General features: G+C 48.5%; 1 protein-coding gene across 2 annotated transcripts in view; it reads left to right on the top strand.

Moving 5' to 3' along the window:
• SHANK3 (SH3 and multiple ankyrin repeat domains 3) overlaps nt 1–20,503 on the top strand; it is a 404,972-nt gene that overhangs the window by 61,439 nt on the left and 323,030 nt on the right. For both annotated transcript variants that reach the window (XM_076341473.1, XM_076341380.1), the window contains exons 4-6: nt 732–935; nt 4,701–4,772; nt 19,134–19,242. In XM_076341473.1, coding sequence (XP_076197588.1) covers nt 732–935; nt 4,701–4,772; nt 19,134–19,242 — 385 coding nt within the window. The remainder of the gene's footprint in view (nt 1–731; nt 936–4,700; nt 4,773–19,133; nt 19,243–20,503) is intronic.

Genomic DNA, 20,503 nt, shown 5'->3' with positions numbered 1-20,503 from the left:
GCTCAGCAGGCTCTAGCTGAGGCAGGTTCCCAGGGCCGGCCTGCTCCACCAGCACTGCAGCCCTGGCCCTGAAGCCAGCTAGGAGTGTGGCAGCGGGGGCTGCAGGTGTGGGAAATACAGGCTGAAGATGATGGGCTATAAATACTTGATGACTTCAGTCCTGAGGAGGGAGGGAAACTGCTTACGGTACCAGGGAAACCCGCTGTGGTCACAGGGTGAGATGGGGAAGTGTGACTTTCCGTGCAGGGAGGCAGAGGGCTCTTCTCCTCCCCTCCTCCTGCTGGGAAGACCTCGCTGGATGCCTCCAGCTCCTGGCAGGGCTCACGGTGCTGCCGTTCATCCCTCCTTTGTTTGCACACCTATGAAGTCCGTGGTGGAGAAGTTAATAGGCTCTTTATACCCTATTGGGGATTTTTAAGTGAAATTTTGCTGTTATACTGTTATTAGGTCATAAAATATTCTTTGACACTTCCTGTATTTTATAGGTTGTTATAACGTATGGGGTTTGAGTCTGCCCTGAATCCCACAAAATGCGTTCGGAGGGATCTGCTAAGTCTCATCCTTCTCTAACTCTTTTTTTCCCCTTCCTGTAATCCACTGACATGGAAAAGATTGTGGCTTCACTATTTTATCCTTCTCCTTGTTCTTACTGTGACTGTTCCTGAGTGTAGCTATGGGGTACAGGACCTTGGTGATGCTTGGCTCTAATTGCCCTCTCTCTCTCTCCACAGAAGTGTCTACGGTTGAATCCAGATGTTCCTGTGTGGGTTTCCAAGCAGCGCATCCTCTGCACTTTGAACCACAGCCTGAAGGATGTTCTGAACTACGGGCTCTTCCAGCCAGCCTTCAACGGCAGGGCTGGGAAGTTTCTGGATGAGGAGCGCCTGCTGAGGGAGTACCCCCTGAATCCAGACACTCCTGTCCCCTACTTGGAGGTAGCCATCTTCTAATTTTTTTTTTAAATGTGTGTATATCTATATATATGTATATAGATACATATACATACATATGTATATGTACATAAGTATGTAGGACTTCTATGATCCCTTCCACTGTAGTCTCTGTAGGCACCACAGGCATTAATGCCCCCTGTCCCCCTCCCCTTTTTTTCCCATTTCCCTTCCAGGAGTGAAAGCATAGAAATTTGTGTGGGTGTATGTTTACTCATGGAGAATTCATTGAGAGAAAGCTGAGGCAAATGCCTCTGAGTTTTAGTTGCTCATCACTCTGTCTGCTCGAGAGCTCCATAACATCTGTCATAGCCCTGTGAAACAGCTTCCCTGTTTTCTGACCCTGTTGATCAAAATTTCTTTTTTTCTAGTGGTGCATAACTGTCATGGAAAATTGCAGTAACAGAAGGAACACCAGTCTCGTAGGTACAAAGGGAAAATCGTAGGGAGATCTTTGAATATGAGGCTGAAGGACTTGAGTTTGATATTTTATTTAATTTGCAGTTACTGTAGAGACTGGAATGCAACTGTATGCTTTGACAGCAAATGACTGTCCCTGTATGGACCTCATTTGTGTGATGAGCATGGAGGATAATCTATAGTATTTTCTGTTCCAGAAAATTAACTAGAGCAGAAATTAACTGAATTAACTCTGTATTTACATTCACGATAGGTTTTGCCTTGGGCTGGGATTTAGGTGATTGCATGTAGGTGTTTATTCTAAGGTGACCTGCAGCATTTCTTGGGCTCCATTGACTGTCACTGTGGACATTTCCACTGGCTGTAATGGGACTCTAGTTACCTGCGTGTGGACTTCTAAATTTAGGGATCTTGTGCTATATTTTACCCACAAAGTCTATTTAGAAAGCATTACACGCTTAAGCTGCACGAGCTCTTATAAATGCAAGTGTGAATGCTGTTATTATAACTAATCCTGACTAATTTGGAAAGAAAGTGCAACACAATTTCTTAGCAAACTAACATTTAATGTAGACAAAAACATTTGGAACAACATTAAGAATGTTTGCAAATAAACCTATGAGGTAGTAAATTCCTTAATGTTCCTTATACAGGCTTTAATGCTTTGGTTTTGTATAATTTAGCATAATGTCCACACTTATGTCTTAGAACACACATCTAAATGCAAACTTGACATGGATATTTGTTGTGTGTCATTTCGATTCTTCATAACTTGATAAGAATGGCAACTGAGCACTGGAGAATCCTATTGGAAAACCAAAAATCCAGAATCTATTTACAAGACATAAATCCTATGCTGATACCACTGAGGTTTCTTGAACCCAAAAGATAAATTAGTCCTCAGGGCTGCATACGAAGGTAATCGGATAATTGAGGGGTTTATGCATATTGACAGAAAAATTACATTAAAAAGCAGGTATCTGCACTAGTTCCCTGGAGAGGTGGGATACTGGCTCTGTTCTATGCCAGGGAGAGCTGTAGATACTCCAGATTCGTTTGTCGGGATGAAACGGCAGCTGCAACGCAGCGTGTTGGTGATCAAGCAATGTGCAGTGTCTACCTGCCCATCTGCTGAGATCCAGTTACCCTCATATGCATTTGGGGGTATTGACTGTATCCCGTATTTTCTTACTGGCTGTTATCTACTCTCAGAAGCTTATGGTGTCCTTCTTAATGAGGTAGTTACTTTGTTTGCATGCCAAACACACGGTTGTGTTCTCACCATTATTAATCATCACACATTCAGTTCACGCACCTTGTAAATTTGAATGAGATTTGGAAATTCTCGTGCCTGTATGTCCTCCCCGCGCAAGTCTGGTCTGTGGGCGAGCTGTTGGAGCAAAACCATTGGGATGTGACTAGCTTAGGGTTGGCTGCCCACTTCAGTTGCTTCATCAGAAGTTTTGCTGCTCAGTTTTGAACAGCTGACTACATGTACAACTTAAGTCTTCTCAGATGAGGTTTTTGCCTTGCACCTGGGTGGCAGTGTACATTGCTCTTGTATCAAAGGTGATGTAGCCTGGCTTCCCTCTCTCAGACTGCCTTGCTGATGCACTGCCCTGGCCCCTGCCTGCGTAGTGTGGGGCAGCTGGGAGCCCTGCAGGACCTTCCCCAAGGTTGAGCGCTGGGAGAGCAGCAGTGGGCGAGTCCACCTGAGCTGGTGCGTTTGGGCAGGAAGCCGAAAGCAAGTGGTCCACAGAGCAGTGCTGCCCTGGCTTAGCCAGTGTGCTGCCCAGGGCTTGCAGGCGGAGGCTGGGAGCGGAGCTCATTTGCAGACCCTCTAACATGGTGCTGGGTGTGAAGAGGAGCCACTGAAGGATGCTTGCATGACTGCGTAGGGACACACAGAGGATCCCTGACACTGGCAGCATCTGCAAAGGACCAACATCTGTAAATCAGTGGGCAAGACAATTTTTACCTTGGAATGATTAAAAAAAAAAAGTTGTGTGAGAAAACATCTGCCCAGTAGTACAAATTTGTGATAGACTGAAAATATGCTAATATTTTGCCAGTATTGAAAAGTAGGTGGGATGAGCTTACTAACTGCAGTCCAAAGATAACTTGGTGTCAGTTCCAGCTGAAATAATGAAATGTTGATGGAGGATTAAGTTCATAGCAATTCAAAATCTCAGAATACAATTCATGCATTGAAAAAAGATCTCGTCAAACAAATCCAATTTCATTCTTTAAGGAAATTGTAATTCTGCTTGATAAAGATAACTATACAAAGTAGCAGCCACTTGGGGGTACTTGGTTTTGTTCTACATGATATTCAAGTTCAGGATTAGCACTATAAAATATCAGTAGGACAAGTGCCACTGGCTAACTAATCAACGATAAAAAGCAGTTGTCACTGCGATCATCACTGCATAGATGTATTTCTAGTGGGGTTTCTTAGGGACCAATGTCAAGCTTGATGTGGTTACCCCAGAGATCCGTGTGTAAATGTAAAACCACTGCTGATAAAGTCTGATTACACAAAGTTTGGCAGAGAATATAACAATGTTGACTGCACTGTCTAGGTCATTTGGTAAGTGGGGGTCCCATCAAAGTATGCTCTAAGTCAGTCAAATGACAAACATACGGGACAAGGATTGCTTGCAAAGGAAGGACTCTCATTGTGGAAAATGAATTTTCTGAAGAAAATTTTTTAGCCTTTTGGTCAAGAAACCTAACAGCAATTCCCAGTGTGATGCTGTGGCACAGCGTGACTCTGTAATCCTTCAGTGTGTACCCTGACAAGTAGTGAGTTGGTTTTAGGAGTGGTTGGGGTGGAAGTGGTTGGTATTGGAGCAGTGTTGTGGGTGACAGTCGGTGTACTTGAAAGGACATTGGAAAGAGGCATTGCACAGAAAAGAGTAGCAGAAATGATCTGAGAACAGAAGATCCCTCAATGAGTGATTTAGAGCTCAGCCTGCTTACAGGGAAGTCAGCTCTAGACCACCTGTGTCAGAACTGTCCTGGGGAAAACCATTCTGTTGTTAGAGGGATCCCTAATTAATTGGGAAGAAGCAGAACAAAGCTCACACCGTCTGGAAGCAGAAGCCAGACAGATTCATATGAAAAACTGGTCAGAATTTCTTTAGTGAGGAAAGCAATTAACTATTAGAGCAAATTATGAAGGAGAACAGTGTATTCTGTATCTGTTGTTGTTTTCAGATCTAGACTGAATGTCTTCATGCAAGATGACGTTTACTGGAGCTGCTTGAGAGCGGTTTGATGCTGAGTGGGTTTTGTTCATCTCATATCTGACATTCTTCCCTCTTGCAGTTCCGGTACAAAAGGCGTGTGTACACCCAGACTTTGCTGGATGACAAGCAGTTTGCCAAGCTCCATACAAAGGTAAGGCTGGAGTCTAGCTGGCAAGCTTAAAGCCCTGGTAGCATGTTCAGCATCGATGGAGGCCTATCACGGAAAGGATACCAGGTTTTGGGATGTTTCAATCTTCCCTGCTCTCCAGACTGCAAAGCACTCATGAGAAATGGATGGTGCTTGCCGAAGCCTGGGGTTGTTTAGGTGGGGGTGCAAGCTGAAGGACCCCATCGAGCCATGGTAGGGTGCCCACACAGGGGTAGACTTGTGCTGCTTATGTGTGCTAGCAGGCAGGTGTGTGGTTGGACTAGGCTCTACGGGAGAGCATGGGGTCAGCTTTCCATGGGGTGGTGAGGCAGAGGAACACATGATGGGCCGGCTGAAGAGAAGCTTTATTCTTTGGCATGGAGGAGTCACTAAATGCCTGGAGAGCACAATGGTGCACATTGAGGAGCACGCCTTCCCTTCCCCCAGTGAGAGGCTGCAGCACGCCTCCGCCTTGCACGCGGGCTCATTGCTTTGTCTCTGGCTTTAACCCATGTGTTTGGGTCAGGATTTCGCTGGTAGGATCCACATGTGAAGTGGAAAGTGCTCTTGGTCTACTGCAGCCCCCACGTGTCGTGGGCAGTGATCAAGGCATGTGTCAAGATTAATGGTGCAGGCACTGAACAGACTGTCTGGGTGTTTGGAGAACAGGGAGTGTGGAAGGAATGGTGCTTTTGCATGCATGGGTGTTTCCTGGGAGGAGAGACACCCCACAAAAACCACCAGGCTCTGCGGCCAGGGATGTCCCAGCTGGCACAGCTGGAGGGTCAGGGATGCTAATGGTGACCAGGCCTTGGGCACGTGTTGGCTGGATGCCCTTTTGCATTGCTCTTCCCTTGGACAGCTGCGGTGGTCCCATGATGTCAATTCTTGCCTAAGAAATTAAGAACGATAATTGTGAAGAGGTCTGGAACCATCAGAAGATTTCTGCTGCCACTTATAATTGTGCCTTGAGATGGCATGTGGCCCCGTGGGGACTTTGATGGTTCCTGGGAGGCCGGGGCCAGCGGTGCGTGGGAACTGCAAGACAGGAGGAAGGAGGTGGACTCTGGCAGCGTGGTGGCCATTGCACAGCTGGGTGGCTCTAATGCACTGGACAGCATTTGAACTGCTGGGTGGCACGAGGACACCTGCAGCCCCCATCAAACTCATTTTCTGGGAGAGTCTGTGGGGAAGGGCTGGGGCAGGGAGCAGTGGCGTGGAGAGGCTCATGGGGATGGCCCATGTATGGAGGGCACTGTGCTGGGGAAGGCCATGCAGAGAGGCTTTGGGGGTTCTTGTTTAGGAAGGACATGGGAGTGGCCAGGACTCCAGGGCTCCCAGCTAGCTCCCTTGTTGCTGTGTATCACGAGCTCCCTCAGAAACTCCCTGTGCAGAGCGACCGCTTCCTGCCGAGGGCTGGGCAGCCTCTTGGCTATTTTCCTTTTGCCCTCTGACAAGATGCATGCTGTTGTCTGCCTTGACCCTTCTCAGCTGCTTGGCCACTCTTGCCTGACAGCCAGCGGCTCTGAGACACGCACAAGAGGTGCCCAGGGCTGGGTGACTGCAGAGGTGCACCCAGGCGCTGTGCCTCCTCCTCAGCCTCCTGGCAGCCCGCGTTGCTGCTGGGCGAAGGGCGCCCGTGCATGGCTCCTGCTGTGGGTCTGCAGGGTAGTGCTTTGCTTCTGGTCACATCTGCTCTGCAAGAGACAGGCAGGCAAGGGTTGCAAATTTTCAGTTAACAGGTACAACAGCAAGAGCTGAGCTAGGTGGAGCCACAGACATAAAGCAGATGGGAAGAAAACCTTCTCCCAAAAGGCTTGACCTACCCCAAAGGCGAAAATCTTCTTTGTGGGAAGAAGCAGGTCCTCTGTCTTCTCTTTGCAAGAAGCAGGTCCTCTGTCTTCGGTTTGCAGAGCTGCAGAAACAAGAAACAAAATGCTGTTAGGGTTCAGGTTTGACTCACGAAGATTAAAGTCACGAGGCTTCTGTCTGGTGGCAGAAGAATATCCAGGCAGCAAATCTGGAAAGCTCTCAGCATCTTCCTGGTGCCAGGAAGCGTGAATCATGGTCCTCCTGAGCCTTGCCAGTGAGAGACCGTGCCTGCTGGAGGGAGGGCTGGAGGCGCCTGCCACAGGGAGACCTGAGTGGCAGCATCTGAGGACTTCCCCTACAAGTGTATAGTAGCCATAAATACACTTTATTAAATATTCACTTAATCTCCATCCTTGAATTTCTACTTAAAAAACGAATTTCCTTCACGGTTTCTTTATTTTTAAACCATCCCCTGCCGATAAAATATGGCATCTGAGCAAGATCATAGAATCATAGAATAGTTTGGGTTGGAAGGGACCTCTGAAGGTCATCTAGTCCAACCCCCCTGCCGTGGGCAGGGACATCTTCAACTAAATCAGGTTGCTCAGAGCCCTGTCCAACCTGACCTGGAATGTTTCCAGGGATGGGGCATCCACCACCTCTCTGGGCAACCTGTGCCAGTGCTTCACTACCCTCAGCGTAAAAAATGTCTTCCTTACATCTAGTCTAAGTCTACCCCCCTTTAGTTTAAAGCCATTCCCCCTTGTCCTGTCGCAACAGGCCCTGCTAAAGAGTTTGTCGCCATCTTTTTTATAAGCCCCCTTTAAGTACTGATAGGCTGCAATAAGGTCTCCCCAAAGCCTTCTCCTCTCCAGGCTGAACAACCCCAGCTCTCTCAGCCTTTCTTCATAGGAGAGGCGTTCCACCCCCCTGATCATTTTCGTGGCCCTCCTCTGGACCCGCTCCAACAGGTCCGTGTCTTTCTTATGCTGAGGGCTCCAGAGCTGGATGCAGTACTGCAGGTGGGGTCTCACCAGAGCAGAGTAGAGGGGCAGAATCACCTCCCTTGACCTGCTGGCCACGCTTCTTTGGATGCGGCCCAGGATACGATTGGCCTTCTGGGCTGCGAGCGCACATTGCTGGCTCCTGTCCAGCTTTTCATCCACCAGTACCCCCAAGTCCTTCTCGGCAGGGCTGCTCTCAATCCCTTCATCCCCCAGCCTGTATTGATACTGGGGGTTGCCCCGACCCAGGTGCATCTCCGCTCCCTTTTGCCTCCATCAAGAGGATGCTGATGAGCATTTCCTTTGGTTGGTGTTTTCCCACAGCCCGTGGGCACCATGGGCCGCGGTGCTTGTCGGGGCAGAAGGGCTGCCCCAGGGCTGCTCCTGCAGGGGTGCAGTGGAAGGGAGGTCGTGGAGGCAGCTGCAGGGGGTAGTGCCAGGAGGGGTGTGAGCGGGAGATGTGCTTGTGCCATTGGACACTCATTGGAGCGATGCCGGTGCTGAGAGCTGCCAGCGGTGTGACTTACCCACCTGGCACAGATCAACGCTGTTTCTCTGGGAGAGGGTGAGAGCGGAGTGTGCGTGTGCAGCCTCCCAGCAGCTGGCTTGAGGGTGAGAGGGGGACAGAGAGCGGAGGGACATGGGCTCCTCTCTGGGACGGCGGCTGGCTGAGCAGAGAGAAAACTGGCAAGCTGCTGGGGACCACAGACCCTGAGCGAAGAGAACGGTACTGCCCCATCTGCTGTGCCACCTCCACTGCAGCTGCGCCAGACACCACCAGGCAAGGGGCGTGGTGGGGACAGTCCTCCCACTGTGCCACTGACCCCGTGGAGGGATGCTGTGGGGGCTGGCGGCAAGGCAGGACTGGGTGGGGGGTTCATTCCCCACGTCGAACACGCAGTGAGGAGGTGTCTCTGGGCTGATGGGGAACGGCTGGCTCCACCACCACTGCAGGCTTGTACAGGCTTACGCGTCAGATCGGCTGCTGCAGAGGTTTCTGCTTCTGTCTGTGCATTTAGGGGTTGGTGTTTTCTTCTGGCAAAGCAGATGCACGGAGGTGATGCCTCTGCCGTGTGGTGCAGACTGTACGCATTGCTCGAAGCGTGAGGCTTCCCTGTTATTTGTAGTGATGCCTAATCGCTTGGGCAGTGAAATACCATTTTTTCTGAGATGCGGTAATTTAAAGGGCTGTGAAGGATTAGCTTTAGGTCTAACAGGATGGTGAGACTGCTCCTGAGGCTGTGCTATGTGCGAAATCTTTAGGCCTGTGGCTAATGGTCTTATCTGAATGAGAGCTAAGTATGAAAATGTTCAGAGTTTAGAGTCTGACTTTGGGTGGCAGGATACACTACTTGAGTCTTTTAATGACCTTGAAACATGATTCTTAACTGACATTAAAAAAGAAAACCAAGAGAAATAAAAATAACTCCTTTTGTGAGTGCCAGTGGACTTGTTCTAAGAAGTGGGGAAACTGATTTCTTGTATTGCTAGCAGTAACGAAGTGACTTGGTAAAATCAGTCAATCAGCCTCAGTCCCTTGCACCTCTTGGGATCTGCAGGCAGTGACATTTCTTATAGATATTTTTCCCACTGAATTGCAGTAGACCATTTAGAAATGGGAGTGCAAAAAAATGCATGTTAGAAAAGGGCAATCCCATTGTGCTTATAAATGAAAATCTGTGCAGAAAAATCTTGGCATTTACCAAAATGCCCACAAAGGATATTGTGCTAACAAGAGACTTGGGATATTACCACCTTGAAGGGGAAAGAAGCAACAGACTTAAAACACACTTAAAGTAATTATTAGGAGCACGTATGCCATTACTGTTGTAGATGGCTGACATTAGTGTAGAGCCAGAAGTGCTGGCTGCAGACGGTGATCCTCTCATGCTTCAAACTGTTCAGTTACAGAAAAACGGCAGCCCTGGCGTGGGGCTGGGGTGGGTGCAGGTAGGGGCTGCAGGCAGACTGAGGGTGACGAAGCAACAAGAAAATGTCAGCTTGGTGGACAACACCCGCGGCAGGTCCACAGTGTGACGGTCACCACCTTTCCTGTTGGGGTTAGTGTGTGAGAGGGGTGGTTGTAGCGGGGAGGGGACAGTGGCACTGCTCTGCAGAGCAGCGGGACACGGGGAACATCTTTGCCCGAGGCACAGCTGGGTGAGGGGAGCGAATGCCATGGCCATGGCGATGCTGGGAGGAGACAGCAGAAAGGAGCTGGCGCAGGCTGTGAAGGACCTCAGGAAGAGACGGGCCACTGGAGCTGGATGCAGGAGCAACTGTGTGTGCTGGCGCAGCATGTGCCGGCGGAGGCAGCGTGTGAGGGGACGCTGCACCTACCTTCGGGATGGAGGGCTTGGCGCTCGCCTGGGCCAGAAGAGGATTTTGTGTTAATCGTGGCTGAAGGTGATCAAGGCTGGGGCAAGTATTCAAGACTTGAGGATGGAGAACAGGGCAGTGTCTTGCTGTTTGGTGTTTTGCACTGCCATCAGTGCCATCTGTGTCCTGGGCCCCCCCCTCTACTGCAGGAAACACATCGGACCTCATCAATTGGCGTGTCAAAGCTGCGCACAAACGAGGCCCGTCCTGCCTTTCTGCTGCAGGAGACCTCTTGCTTGTCTCTTGATTTCTCCTTCTCTACCCAGACAAACTAACGAACGAAGGGCAGGACAGCAGGATCTAATGGCTGAGAGCATGCGAAGACTGCCCTGGGTGACCACAGCCCATCCGGCCCACCATCCTCCTCTGGTAACAGCCAACCCAGATTTCAGTGTGTCTTTGGAGAGAAACAGAAGGGTAAAAGTGAAAAAACTGGTGGGTTGAGATAAAGACAGTTTAACAGGTAAAGCAAAAGCTGCGTGCGCATGCAAAGCAAAATCAGGAATTCATTCACTGCTTCCCATCGCAGGCAGGTGTTCAGCCATCCCCAGGACAGCAGGGCTCCATAACACATGATGGTGACTTGGGAAGACAAACACCATCACTCCAAACGTCCCTCCTTCCTCCTCCTTCCCCCAGCTTTTATTGCTGAGCACAACATCCAATGGTCTAGGATATCCCTTGGGTCAGTGGGGTCAGCTGTCCCAGCTGTGTCCCCTCCCAGCTCCTTGTGCACCCCCAGCCTGCTCACTGGTGGGGCAGGATGAGGAGCAGAAAAGCCCTTGGTGCTGCACAAGGACTGCTCAACAGTGTTACCATTACTGTTTTCAGCACAAATCCAAACCATAGCCCCATACCAGCTACTATGAAGAAATTTAGCTCTATCCTGGCCAAAGCTGATGCATCCCGGCAGCATCCCATGTGGAGGAGGTGTCCCTGCTGGGGAGGCACTGCTGGCAGGACAACGGGGGCTGCCCCTGGTTCTCTGCGAGGGCTTGGCCTCCTCCACATGTGGGCCTCTGCAGGGCCTCCGTCCTGCTCATGTTGGGGGGGTGCTCCAGGCGGGTGTGGAGATGCACCGAGCCAGCCTCCGAGACAATGGTTAAACATTGTTGTGGTGTGTCATGAAGTCGATTATTTGACGTTTCTGTGGGAATCAATGAGGTGTCTATTTGCTGCTGCATAATGGCCTGTGTGAGAGCTTGTCACACAGCCAGTGAGAGGGAGGAGGTTGGTCTTCTCCAGCCTCTTCCAGGGCCTGTGACCCCGCAGCAGCCGTCACACTCTGGAAAGCGGATGGTTTGTCTTAAGTCCAGCTGCTGTTTGGAGCAAACTGGACCCTGAGAAAAGATTAGTCTTTTCTTGATGCTGAAATTGCTGGAAACATCAGCATGTGCTTGGCGTGAAGGGGATGTGTTGTCTTTCTGCTCTTGCAGAGCACTCAAGCCAGGTGCCTGTAGTTGGCTTCCCCCAGCACCCACCCCACGGTGAATAGCGAGTGACAGAATAATTTCTCTGCAAGAAGAATCTCTCATTTATTTTCTTTCATTTTGATTCAAGAGAGAGAAGCTTGTTCCCTTGCACCAGTTTCCTTTCAATGAGCTTTTCTTTTCTGGAGGGTGTTGATTTTTCTTGTGGTTTGTTGCTAGCGGAGGATAAGGGACTGCAGCACGGTGGCTGCCAGCTGGATGGCTGGAGCTGCACCCTGTCCCCAGGCGCTCTCCCCGCATGAACCTCCTTCTCACTTTTGTAAACAAACAAAAGTTCCTCAAGCTTGCTCAGGAGTCATCTGCTGAGGTGGGTGTTTTGAGTAATGATATGTGAACCGAGCTGAAGCATCGGAGCTGTGGTTTGGGCAGTAGCCCAAAGGGTAAGGGCAGACCCAGGCTTTGGTTCCTGTCTCTCCTTACGAGGATCCTCCTCCTCCTCCTTGAGGAGCAGTGCAGCCTTACCCACCCAAAGACAGGGATTGCTTCCCAAAGGGTTTCCAGGTAGCAGGCGGGAGATACAGGAGGTGTGAGCTCAGCTCTGTTGCAGTTTCCTTAAAGACCTCGTTGCTCCCGGTGCAGGGGCAAGAGGGCTCCCATGGACCTGCAGCCCCTGGGCCCTGACCCCTGCCCGGGCTGTGCCACCTGCTGCTGCTTGCGTGAAGGCACCTGGGAAATAAGAGACTTAAAACACCCCTTAAAAAAGCAAGGTGGAGTCTTCCTCTGAGCTTTAATTTTATTTGCATGAGTTTTTGTTGGGTCTTGGGGTTTTTCCTCCCCAGAGAAAGCTTGCTTCGCTCTGGTTACTGTAGCCATTCAAACATATTGATTTGCAAATCACCATAATCTTCACACTAAATACGGTGCTTTTGCTCACAGGAAGATCTATTATGAGTGTTTGTTTAAGCAAGTTAGATAGCTTTGTAGCAATACATTTAGGTTTTAATTTTTGCATATAGGAAATGGGATGCCATGCCTTTACTGGCTTCTGAACATTTTTTTATTCTTTGATTTGTATCAAACTGCATTTGGATGAAAGCTGAAATTCAATTAAAATTAAAGCAAAATAACATTTTAAGTTGTGTCTTTATCACTTAAATAAATATTGCTTGAATGTACTGGACAGAGAAGACGAAAAGTAAATTTATCAGTACATATCTTTTGTATTTAAAGCTGACTGATCTTTTAAACAAAGGAAGACTTGGTTTGTATGAATGGTTCTCATCACAAATTCTCAAAGGTATTTAAAGTGCTAGAAAATAAGCACGTATCTAGTGAGATTTCAAAATTGCCTAAGCTGTTTAGGCATCTGCTTAGCTCCCCTTGATTTCAGTGGGAGTCTGACATTTGTTCTCTCTTCATGTCTAGTCACCTTAATACAGTTGAAAACCTGGCCCCAAATCCCTCAAGTTCTTAGAATAATGAGATCTCATTCCTTTCCCACCAGGGTTTTATTCATAGGATGGGGGAGGAAACAAACTTCCTTACTTTCTCTGTTCTCAAATCTCCTTTCAGTTTTGAGTGAATCAGTCCAAATAATAAGGAAAATATTCTGTGTTTCTAGCTAAATTGAAATGGAAAGCAATCAGATATGAAGGCTTCTTCTATGCAGCATAAGCTCAGAAACCTACATGGAAGAATGTAAATACCAGCATTTGCTTCATTGTGAAAAGTGGATATAATGTGCCCAGCAAGGGACATGGCTGTGACATATTTCTAGTGTTTGAGTTGATTTCAAAAGCTAAGTATGTTTTGCTTCTGATTCTGAATGAAAAAAGCATGCTTGAATTCATGACTATTGGCAGAAGGGCCATTTAACCAATACATTTTTATAAATGCTTGTAAATACAGACGTCTGCATCAGCTGTCATGCTGCAAACTCAGGTGAAACAGGTGCATTTTTAAGATGGGAGATACCTTTAATGCAACTGAAATCTCACTTCAGTGAAAACATTAAAGCCAGGATCAAATTGTTGTTGGTTTGGCACCGCTCTGCATGCTGCAGTGCCCGGTGCTGCTGCGATGACCACGGTCGCACCCAGGTGGGGAGTAGCCCCCTGAGAGCCCCTGTACTCCGTCTGCGAGGATGGGGCTGGCGGGGACGGCTGTGCCCATGGGTGGAGATTGCCGCGCGACTTTGGCTGCACCACGCAGCGCTGATCTGATTTCGGTTAAGCTTTTTGGTCAGACCTGTGCCATGCTTTGGTGGTGGTGGTTCAAACGTTGGGTGCCTCAGGTCTGGCTGCACCAACTTGCTGGGAATGGGCCATTTTGACCAAACCAGCTGAAATGACTCCTGGGAGCTGCGGGCATATGTCCACGGGCTGTTGAGGGGGGACTGCGCACCCCACCTGTCAGCAGACGCCTTGGCAGAGTGGAGGTTCCTCCACGGAGGCTCCCCAGACCTGCTGCAGCTTCCCTCCAGGGACCCTGAAGGATGCCCAGGAGGTGCTGGGAGTGAGCAGGGGGCTTGACAGGGCGGTTTCAGTTCTCTGGTTATTGGGCTGCAAAGGCAAGATGGCGTGAGAAGCCTCCAAGAAAGAGAGTCCCCGGATCTTGATGCAATGGTTTCAAACGTATAGTGACCAGGATGTCTCAATTAGCAATTTCCTCTTCTTTTACCTAATCCAATTTCTGTTATTTCCCAAATCTGGCTATTGATGTAGTGCCATAGAGCTGTCTGGGAAGTAGCAGACTGCCTCCCCAGAATTTGTGCATAGAAATGGCGGTCTCTCTCTCTCTGTGGTCACAGAAATATTGAACTTGAATGAAACAACGTATATTTTTGTCAAACTTATTCTGGAAAAAGCTTAATTGAGCTAATTATATACCTCTCTGTTGGTAAAGAATAAGAAACTGAAAACTGTCTGATAATGGGAGGTGTTGGGCCGCTCTGCTCATACGTGCTGCTGCTCCTGGTGCCCGCAGTCAAGTTGCTGTGGTTGGTCTGGTTGCTGCTGTGTTACTTAAACGGGTGGTTCCAAACCTGCCATCTTTCGGCAGTGAAATGCGTATGGTGACCCTGCTCCCGGCTGCCTGGCCATGTCTCCTGCCACAGCTCACTGCCTCTGCTGTACAAACACAGCTCTTAGTAAGGCTGGGCTGTAAGCCTGATCAGAGACACCATCTAGGTTGCGATCTTCTTTTTATTTTTCCCTTTTTTTGGTCTCTTTCCTTGTTATGCCTTAATTCAGGTTTGTTTGTAAGTGGAGCAAGGCTGTCACCTAAATCCTGGGCAGGGATTCTTGTAACGCCATAACATTACGCCTCTGGTGAACGGTCTTTTTCATTATCTATATTCTTGGTTTTCTTAGGCATTTTCATGGTTCCCTGAGGTCTAGGACCAAACCGGAGGAACAGAACTGGGCCAGGGAGGATCAGAAATCACTGTGATGGTGTCCTACCTTCTCCCCATAGCATTTAAGTTTGTGAATTGCAGCAACCTCTTAACGTGGGCATCGAGCTACACATCTGGAGCACGCTGCAGAGCAGATAGGCAGCTACAAACTGATGGGAAGAGAATATTCTTCTATGTAAAAATTAACTGGTTAAGTCTCTGGACTTTATAAATTATTTTTGAAGCATTGCTGTGGATTTGGTCTGAGACCTTGGATAGATGAACCTTCTTTGTTCTTCATCTGCAAATGCAGGGTAGTAATTGATTTCCCCCAAAGGGAAATTCCATGCGTAGACCTGTTAATGCCCACGTGGTACACAGGACTGTGATGACAAACAAGCATCTACAGCAGGAGAATGCAGATCCCAGAATTGAGGATGCTTCTCTCTGCATCCTCCTTTTGCTCATGCACTTTCTTTTCAGTTTCCTTTCTAAATATAAAAAGTACTATTAAAAGTTGACATAGTGCATCAACTTCCTACTGTAAAAAAATGTTTTCAATTCCTGAGCACCTAGAAAACTAGAAATATAAACGAGCACACTGCTGCTGGGCGCTGATGGTCTGGGTAGGATGCATTTCTGGGATTGTAAATGAGAGTCACTGGCAGAACCTCAGGAGCAGAACTTCAGGTTAGTGCCTGGGATGTGTCTGGTAGCAGCATAAACGTGAAACTGCCATGAGCTGCTATCACATACGCAGAGGTATGGTGTTTGCCTTTGCAGGAAGCGCACACAAGTGCCTCTCTGTCCCTGCAGGCCCCAGGAAGGCTGCTGGTGAAGGAGCCTGCGTGGGCAGAGGCTGCCAGCGTCAAGGGGATGGGTCATGTGGTGGGGGGTCCCTTCCTCGGCTCATGCCTCCATGTGTCCTGCGACCACTGGCGTGGTTCTCAGTGGGACTGGCAGTGCCATTCTTGGCCACAGGGGTTTAGTGGGGCCATGCATAGAGCATCATCTGTTGGGTTAGGTTAGCACCGTCTGCTGAACGGCTGCTGGGAGGAGAAGAGGCGTATGGACAAACAGGAGTGGAAGGAACAGGGTTAAATCTGCGCAATTGGGTGATGGTTGGGAAGAGGCATTTTGGGATGGCATCCTGGAGGCGGTTGCTGGAGTCGTCAAGTCCCGTCTGTGCTATTGCTGGCAGGCAGCTGTGATTTCCTTCAGTGTTTCTGTACTTCCGCAGTAGCTGAAGGGATACTGAAGCAGAAGGTGGATTTTGCTTTCAGTTACTTGTGAGGCGAGAGGGGATTTAGGGGAGCGGTAACAATGAGCAGCGAGGGTCGGGGGAATGTCTTGCCACCCGAAAAGGCAGTGCTTGTGCCCTGCTGCGGTTGATGCCAGTTGCCCTTTCACCGTGCTCGTGATAAGAGTGTTGGTACTATGGGAATTGCTTATACTCTGCATAGATGTTTCCAGCACCTCCTGGTGCGGGTGACCCAACCCTGTTTTACCCTCTGAGTGGTTTTTCCTTGCTCGTGCACACTGTCCCGCAGTTGTGTTGAGCCTGTCCTGGCGGCCCCGCCTGGGCTGGTGCAGTCTTGAGGGATGTGGGGGAGCACCCAGGGATGGGCAAGGTAGTCGGGATGGGGAATGGGGCCATGCTCCACGCCAAGGGCTCAGCTGTGGCATCTGCTGTCCCCGGTGAATCCCTCCTCTTCTTGGCTCTTGCCTTACTGCACTCTTGTCCTTGAGGCACTAAGGGGAGTGAACCTTGTAACCGAATTGCGTGTTTGAGGCTTTGTGTATTATCTTGTGCGTTCTTGTGGCATTGGCATCTTTGCACACGTCTGTGTATTGCTGCAGACAGCCAGAGCAAGCAGGTTAAGTACTGGCACGGGTGCAGTGGAGCTATGTTACCGTAGGGTTTTGCCCAAGCTAATTAGCTCTGCTGAGATGGAGTAACACTGCAGAGGGTAGTACACTAAAATGGCTACATAATTTTAAATACATGACCTGTCTTGTTTATGGCACAGCTCCGTGCTGCTGATTTTAGAAAAAAATGTGATATATGTTTTAGGCTTGGTTCTGCAGACAAACCACACAGAGACTGAATTTGGTTTAAATTGGATTCACAGCCCAGCATTAATTTGTCTCAACCTTGGAAAATTTCATCTTGGTGATATTTTCTGTCTGACTTCTTACCACAGTCTCCTCAGCATGTCAGAGAAATAGCACCAATGAACTTTGTGGGTCCCAAGTTTTGGGATTTGCAGGCTCCTCTGTAGAACCGGTTCTAAAAGTATTAAGTTTTCCCCTTAGAAAATTAAATTCTGACAAAATCAAAATATTATGCAAAATAATATGTGATGAAATTTTGCTTAGGAAGCCTTTGAAAAGAATTGGACATGTTTCTGCATCCTGTTCAGTATTTTCAGAAATTTTTTTTTCTATTTTCCAACTGGAAATCTTCAAAATGAAATTTGAAGTGAAGCACTTTGGAATTCATTTTGCTTCATAAAAGAGACAATTTTTCTGTATCAAATTAGGGGAAAATGTTGAAACTTGAGTTTTTTCATTGGGTGGAAAATCTGCTTTGCTCAGATGTGTTCAGCCAGCTGTGCAGTGGTTCACAGGAGCTAGAGCAGTTCCCTGACCGTTGGTTGCAGCTTGACCAGTTGGTTAGAGCTTTTCCCAAAGACTTCCCTCAGCTAATTGCACGGTATTTCTGCTGTGTCAGACACTTTCTAGAGTGCCTTTCCTAAAGCTGGCTACTGCAAGGTTTGATTAAAATAAACTCAAAAAACCCCATCTGTAAGGGAGGAGGCCAAAGTGACTGTGCTGTGAGCACAGACAATGCCCCAAGAGAAAGCTCCAGAAGCCAGCCACGGGGAGGGGCCCGGTGTCACTCTCCTTGACTGACTAATGTCTCAACCACTCCTGAAACCGGGGTGAGAGAAGATTCTAGAAACCTTGGACTGGGGTCAATAAAGAGGGGCACACACGAGCCTCCTCGGGGTGCTCTCCACACCGACACCCCCCGTTGGCAGGTCTGATGCTGGATCCAGGATTGGTGATCTCTCTCTCTCTCTTTTTTTTCCTCTCTCTCTCTCTCTCTCTCTCTCTCCCCCCCCTCCTTCCTGTTCTTTGCCCTTGATGCTGTTAAGTAACATAAGGCCTACCTCAACTTCTCATAAAGCCGCTTAGCTTATGTGACATATTAATACACAGAGGGTTGATGCTTATAGAGTGTTTGTTCCATTAAAGTTGATGTTCATGTATGGACCTTGAGTGTTATCTCACCTTAATCCACACCGAGGGGATTTGTGGACCTTAGTCACTCTCCCCTTCTTGTAGGTGGGACATGACACCAGCCAACCTGCAATCAAAGGTCTGAAAATCTGGTCTGGAAATGTGTGTAAGATGGGTGTTTTCACACTGCAGTCTGTCCAAGTGTTGCCTGCCTGCCTGGCAGAGTTGCAGTTTCTAGAGTCTAGAAATTTAATAAAATAATGTATTCATCAAGTATAGCTATCCAAAAGAGAAAAACGGGAAAAAAACAGAAACCCACAAACAACCAGGTGGACTTAAAGGAGAGTCTTTTGGGCACTCAGTCTCCTCAGGAGAACAAGATTTAGTCTTTGGCCAAAGACAGAAAATTACACCAAGAATAAAGCACAATTTCACAGCAGATAGTGTGGCAGCCATACCTGTTGCACCATACAATACTAGTCGGTGTTTGAGTAGCTTGATCTTTCCTCCGAAGTGTTTTAAGTTCAGCAGGCAGGTGGGTGATATGCCCTTAAAATGAGTTTACGACACAACACAATGTACACGATGTTGCAGTGAGATGCGGATGAAACACCAGGCAGTATGGTTCACCATTGCTGGGATGCTGCTCAGCTGGCACCGCATCTTCCATAGCCAGTGCCGTGCTGCGTCATTGACAAATGCATGAAGTTACATGCCTGTTGATGTGTCCATGTCACAGGCATGTGCAAGGTGTGCACCTGCCCTCACGGTGCGTACGAACAGAAAGTGCCTCAGCAGGCGACTTGCGGTGGGGCAGAGGGTGGTGACTGGCAGCCCCTGACAGTTTCCATGGGGTGATCCAGCAATTCCAGTCTTGAGGAGAGGGACGGAAGGACCATGTCCCATGTAGGTTTGTGGCATACCCTCTAACAGGGTCTGGGAATTAATATGTGCCCTGGCTTCCAGTGGGTGCTGCTGTGTTATTCTTGCTGGTTGCCTTGGGTCTCCTGAACGGGGATATTCCTCTGGTGGCTTTGTTCTTTATATTGGGGTGTTAACACTGTGTATTGTGTGTTTTCCTGGGGTGTCATGGCTGCAGGCAAATCTGAAGAAGTTCATGGAGTATGTGCAGATGCTAAATGCGGAGAAGGTCTGCAGACTGCTGGAGAAGGGACTGGACCCCAACTTTCATGATCCGGATACTGGAGGTGAGCCTGGCTTCTCCAGAGAGGGGAGGATGACAGAGCAGGGTTGGGGGAGAAAGTGTCCAGGGGACACAGTGGGAATTTGGGGGAGTGGTTGTTTTTGAGGGGGTGTAGCAAATGATATATTGTCTGAAATGTAAGGTTTGGAAGAGGGATCTAAGTTGAATTTCTCAGTAGTGTGTCTTTTTATGATGCTTGGCTCTTGGGAGCATGAAGTTACAGAAGGCTCTTGGGAGAAGACGGTGTGTGTGTGTGAAAGATACAGAGTCTGGAAATACAGCATAAAATGAAAGAGCTGTGGGGCTGTGCATCTTTCAGTGGGATTCTGGGGAGGATGAGGCTGTCTCTGGGACTGGCAAGTTGGGCAAATGTGAATTGCTGCCTGAGGATCTCTGCATGAAGCAGTCAGAACATTTAAGAAGTATTTTTGGGGTCAGGAAAATCAAATCTTGGCCTCTGGTTTCCTTGATTTTTTTTTTCCCTTTTTTTTTTTCCTATCTATGTGAGCAAAATTCACCCCAGAGAGGTCTGGTTGCTGGAGCGCTGGCTGGTGGGTTGTCTGCAGGCTCCTGGCTGTAAGAAGTGAGAATCAGGCTCCAGCACGTTTTCCTTACTGATGGGGTGGTGAGGGAGGACTCCTCCCCATTTCCCCTGCTGTGAAGTCTTGTAGTCTTGTTCTGAGAGAGGAGTTACTGCTTTTGTTGTTCCTGTTTTAAAGTAATGCAGCTTATTAGTATTTATTATAGTGTTGGACTTCTGTGTGTGAATCATGGGCACATTTCCAACCCATGAGCAGATTCCAATCTGATGATTAATTTTCTGTGTTTCTGGTTCAGTTGGATGTTTTTTCAGGTTGTTTCTGGAACACTGGCTACCTCTGTACTCAGAAATTTAGTGTGTCCAGACAATCTTTCAGCATCGAGATCAGGCGGCAGTGTGTGGTGTCATTCACATTATTAACCTCTCTTATCCTCTCAGATAATGTGGCTGCATCCAAACTGCCCTTTGGGAATGGCCTCTGCCAGCTCCTGAACTGGGAAGGTGAAAGCTGGTGCAGCCAAACTCTGGCAAGAACCATTCGAACAGTGCCCAGGAATGTTTATATTGTTTAATTTGCTGGTGTAGCCACTCTGTCTGGACCTGCCAGAGTGTCCTGATGAACAACTGCTCATATGAAAAATAGCTGATAGAATATGAGCGTGATCACTGTCTGCCCTGGAGCATGTCCAAAAAGCTCAGCTCCATGTGGTTTTCATTTTTGCCC

Source organism: Aptenodytes patagonicus, chromosome 1 (genome assembly GCF_965638725.1).
Source record: "Aptenodytes patagonicus chromosome 1, bAptPat1.pri.cur, whole genome shotgun sequence".
Classification (NCBI taxonomy): domain Eukaryota; kingdom Metazoa; phylum Chordata; class Aves; order Sphenisciformes; family Spheniscidae; genus Aptenodytes; species Aptenodytes patagonicus.
This window is presented reverse-complemented; position numbering and strand designations above follow the sequence as displayed.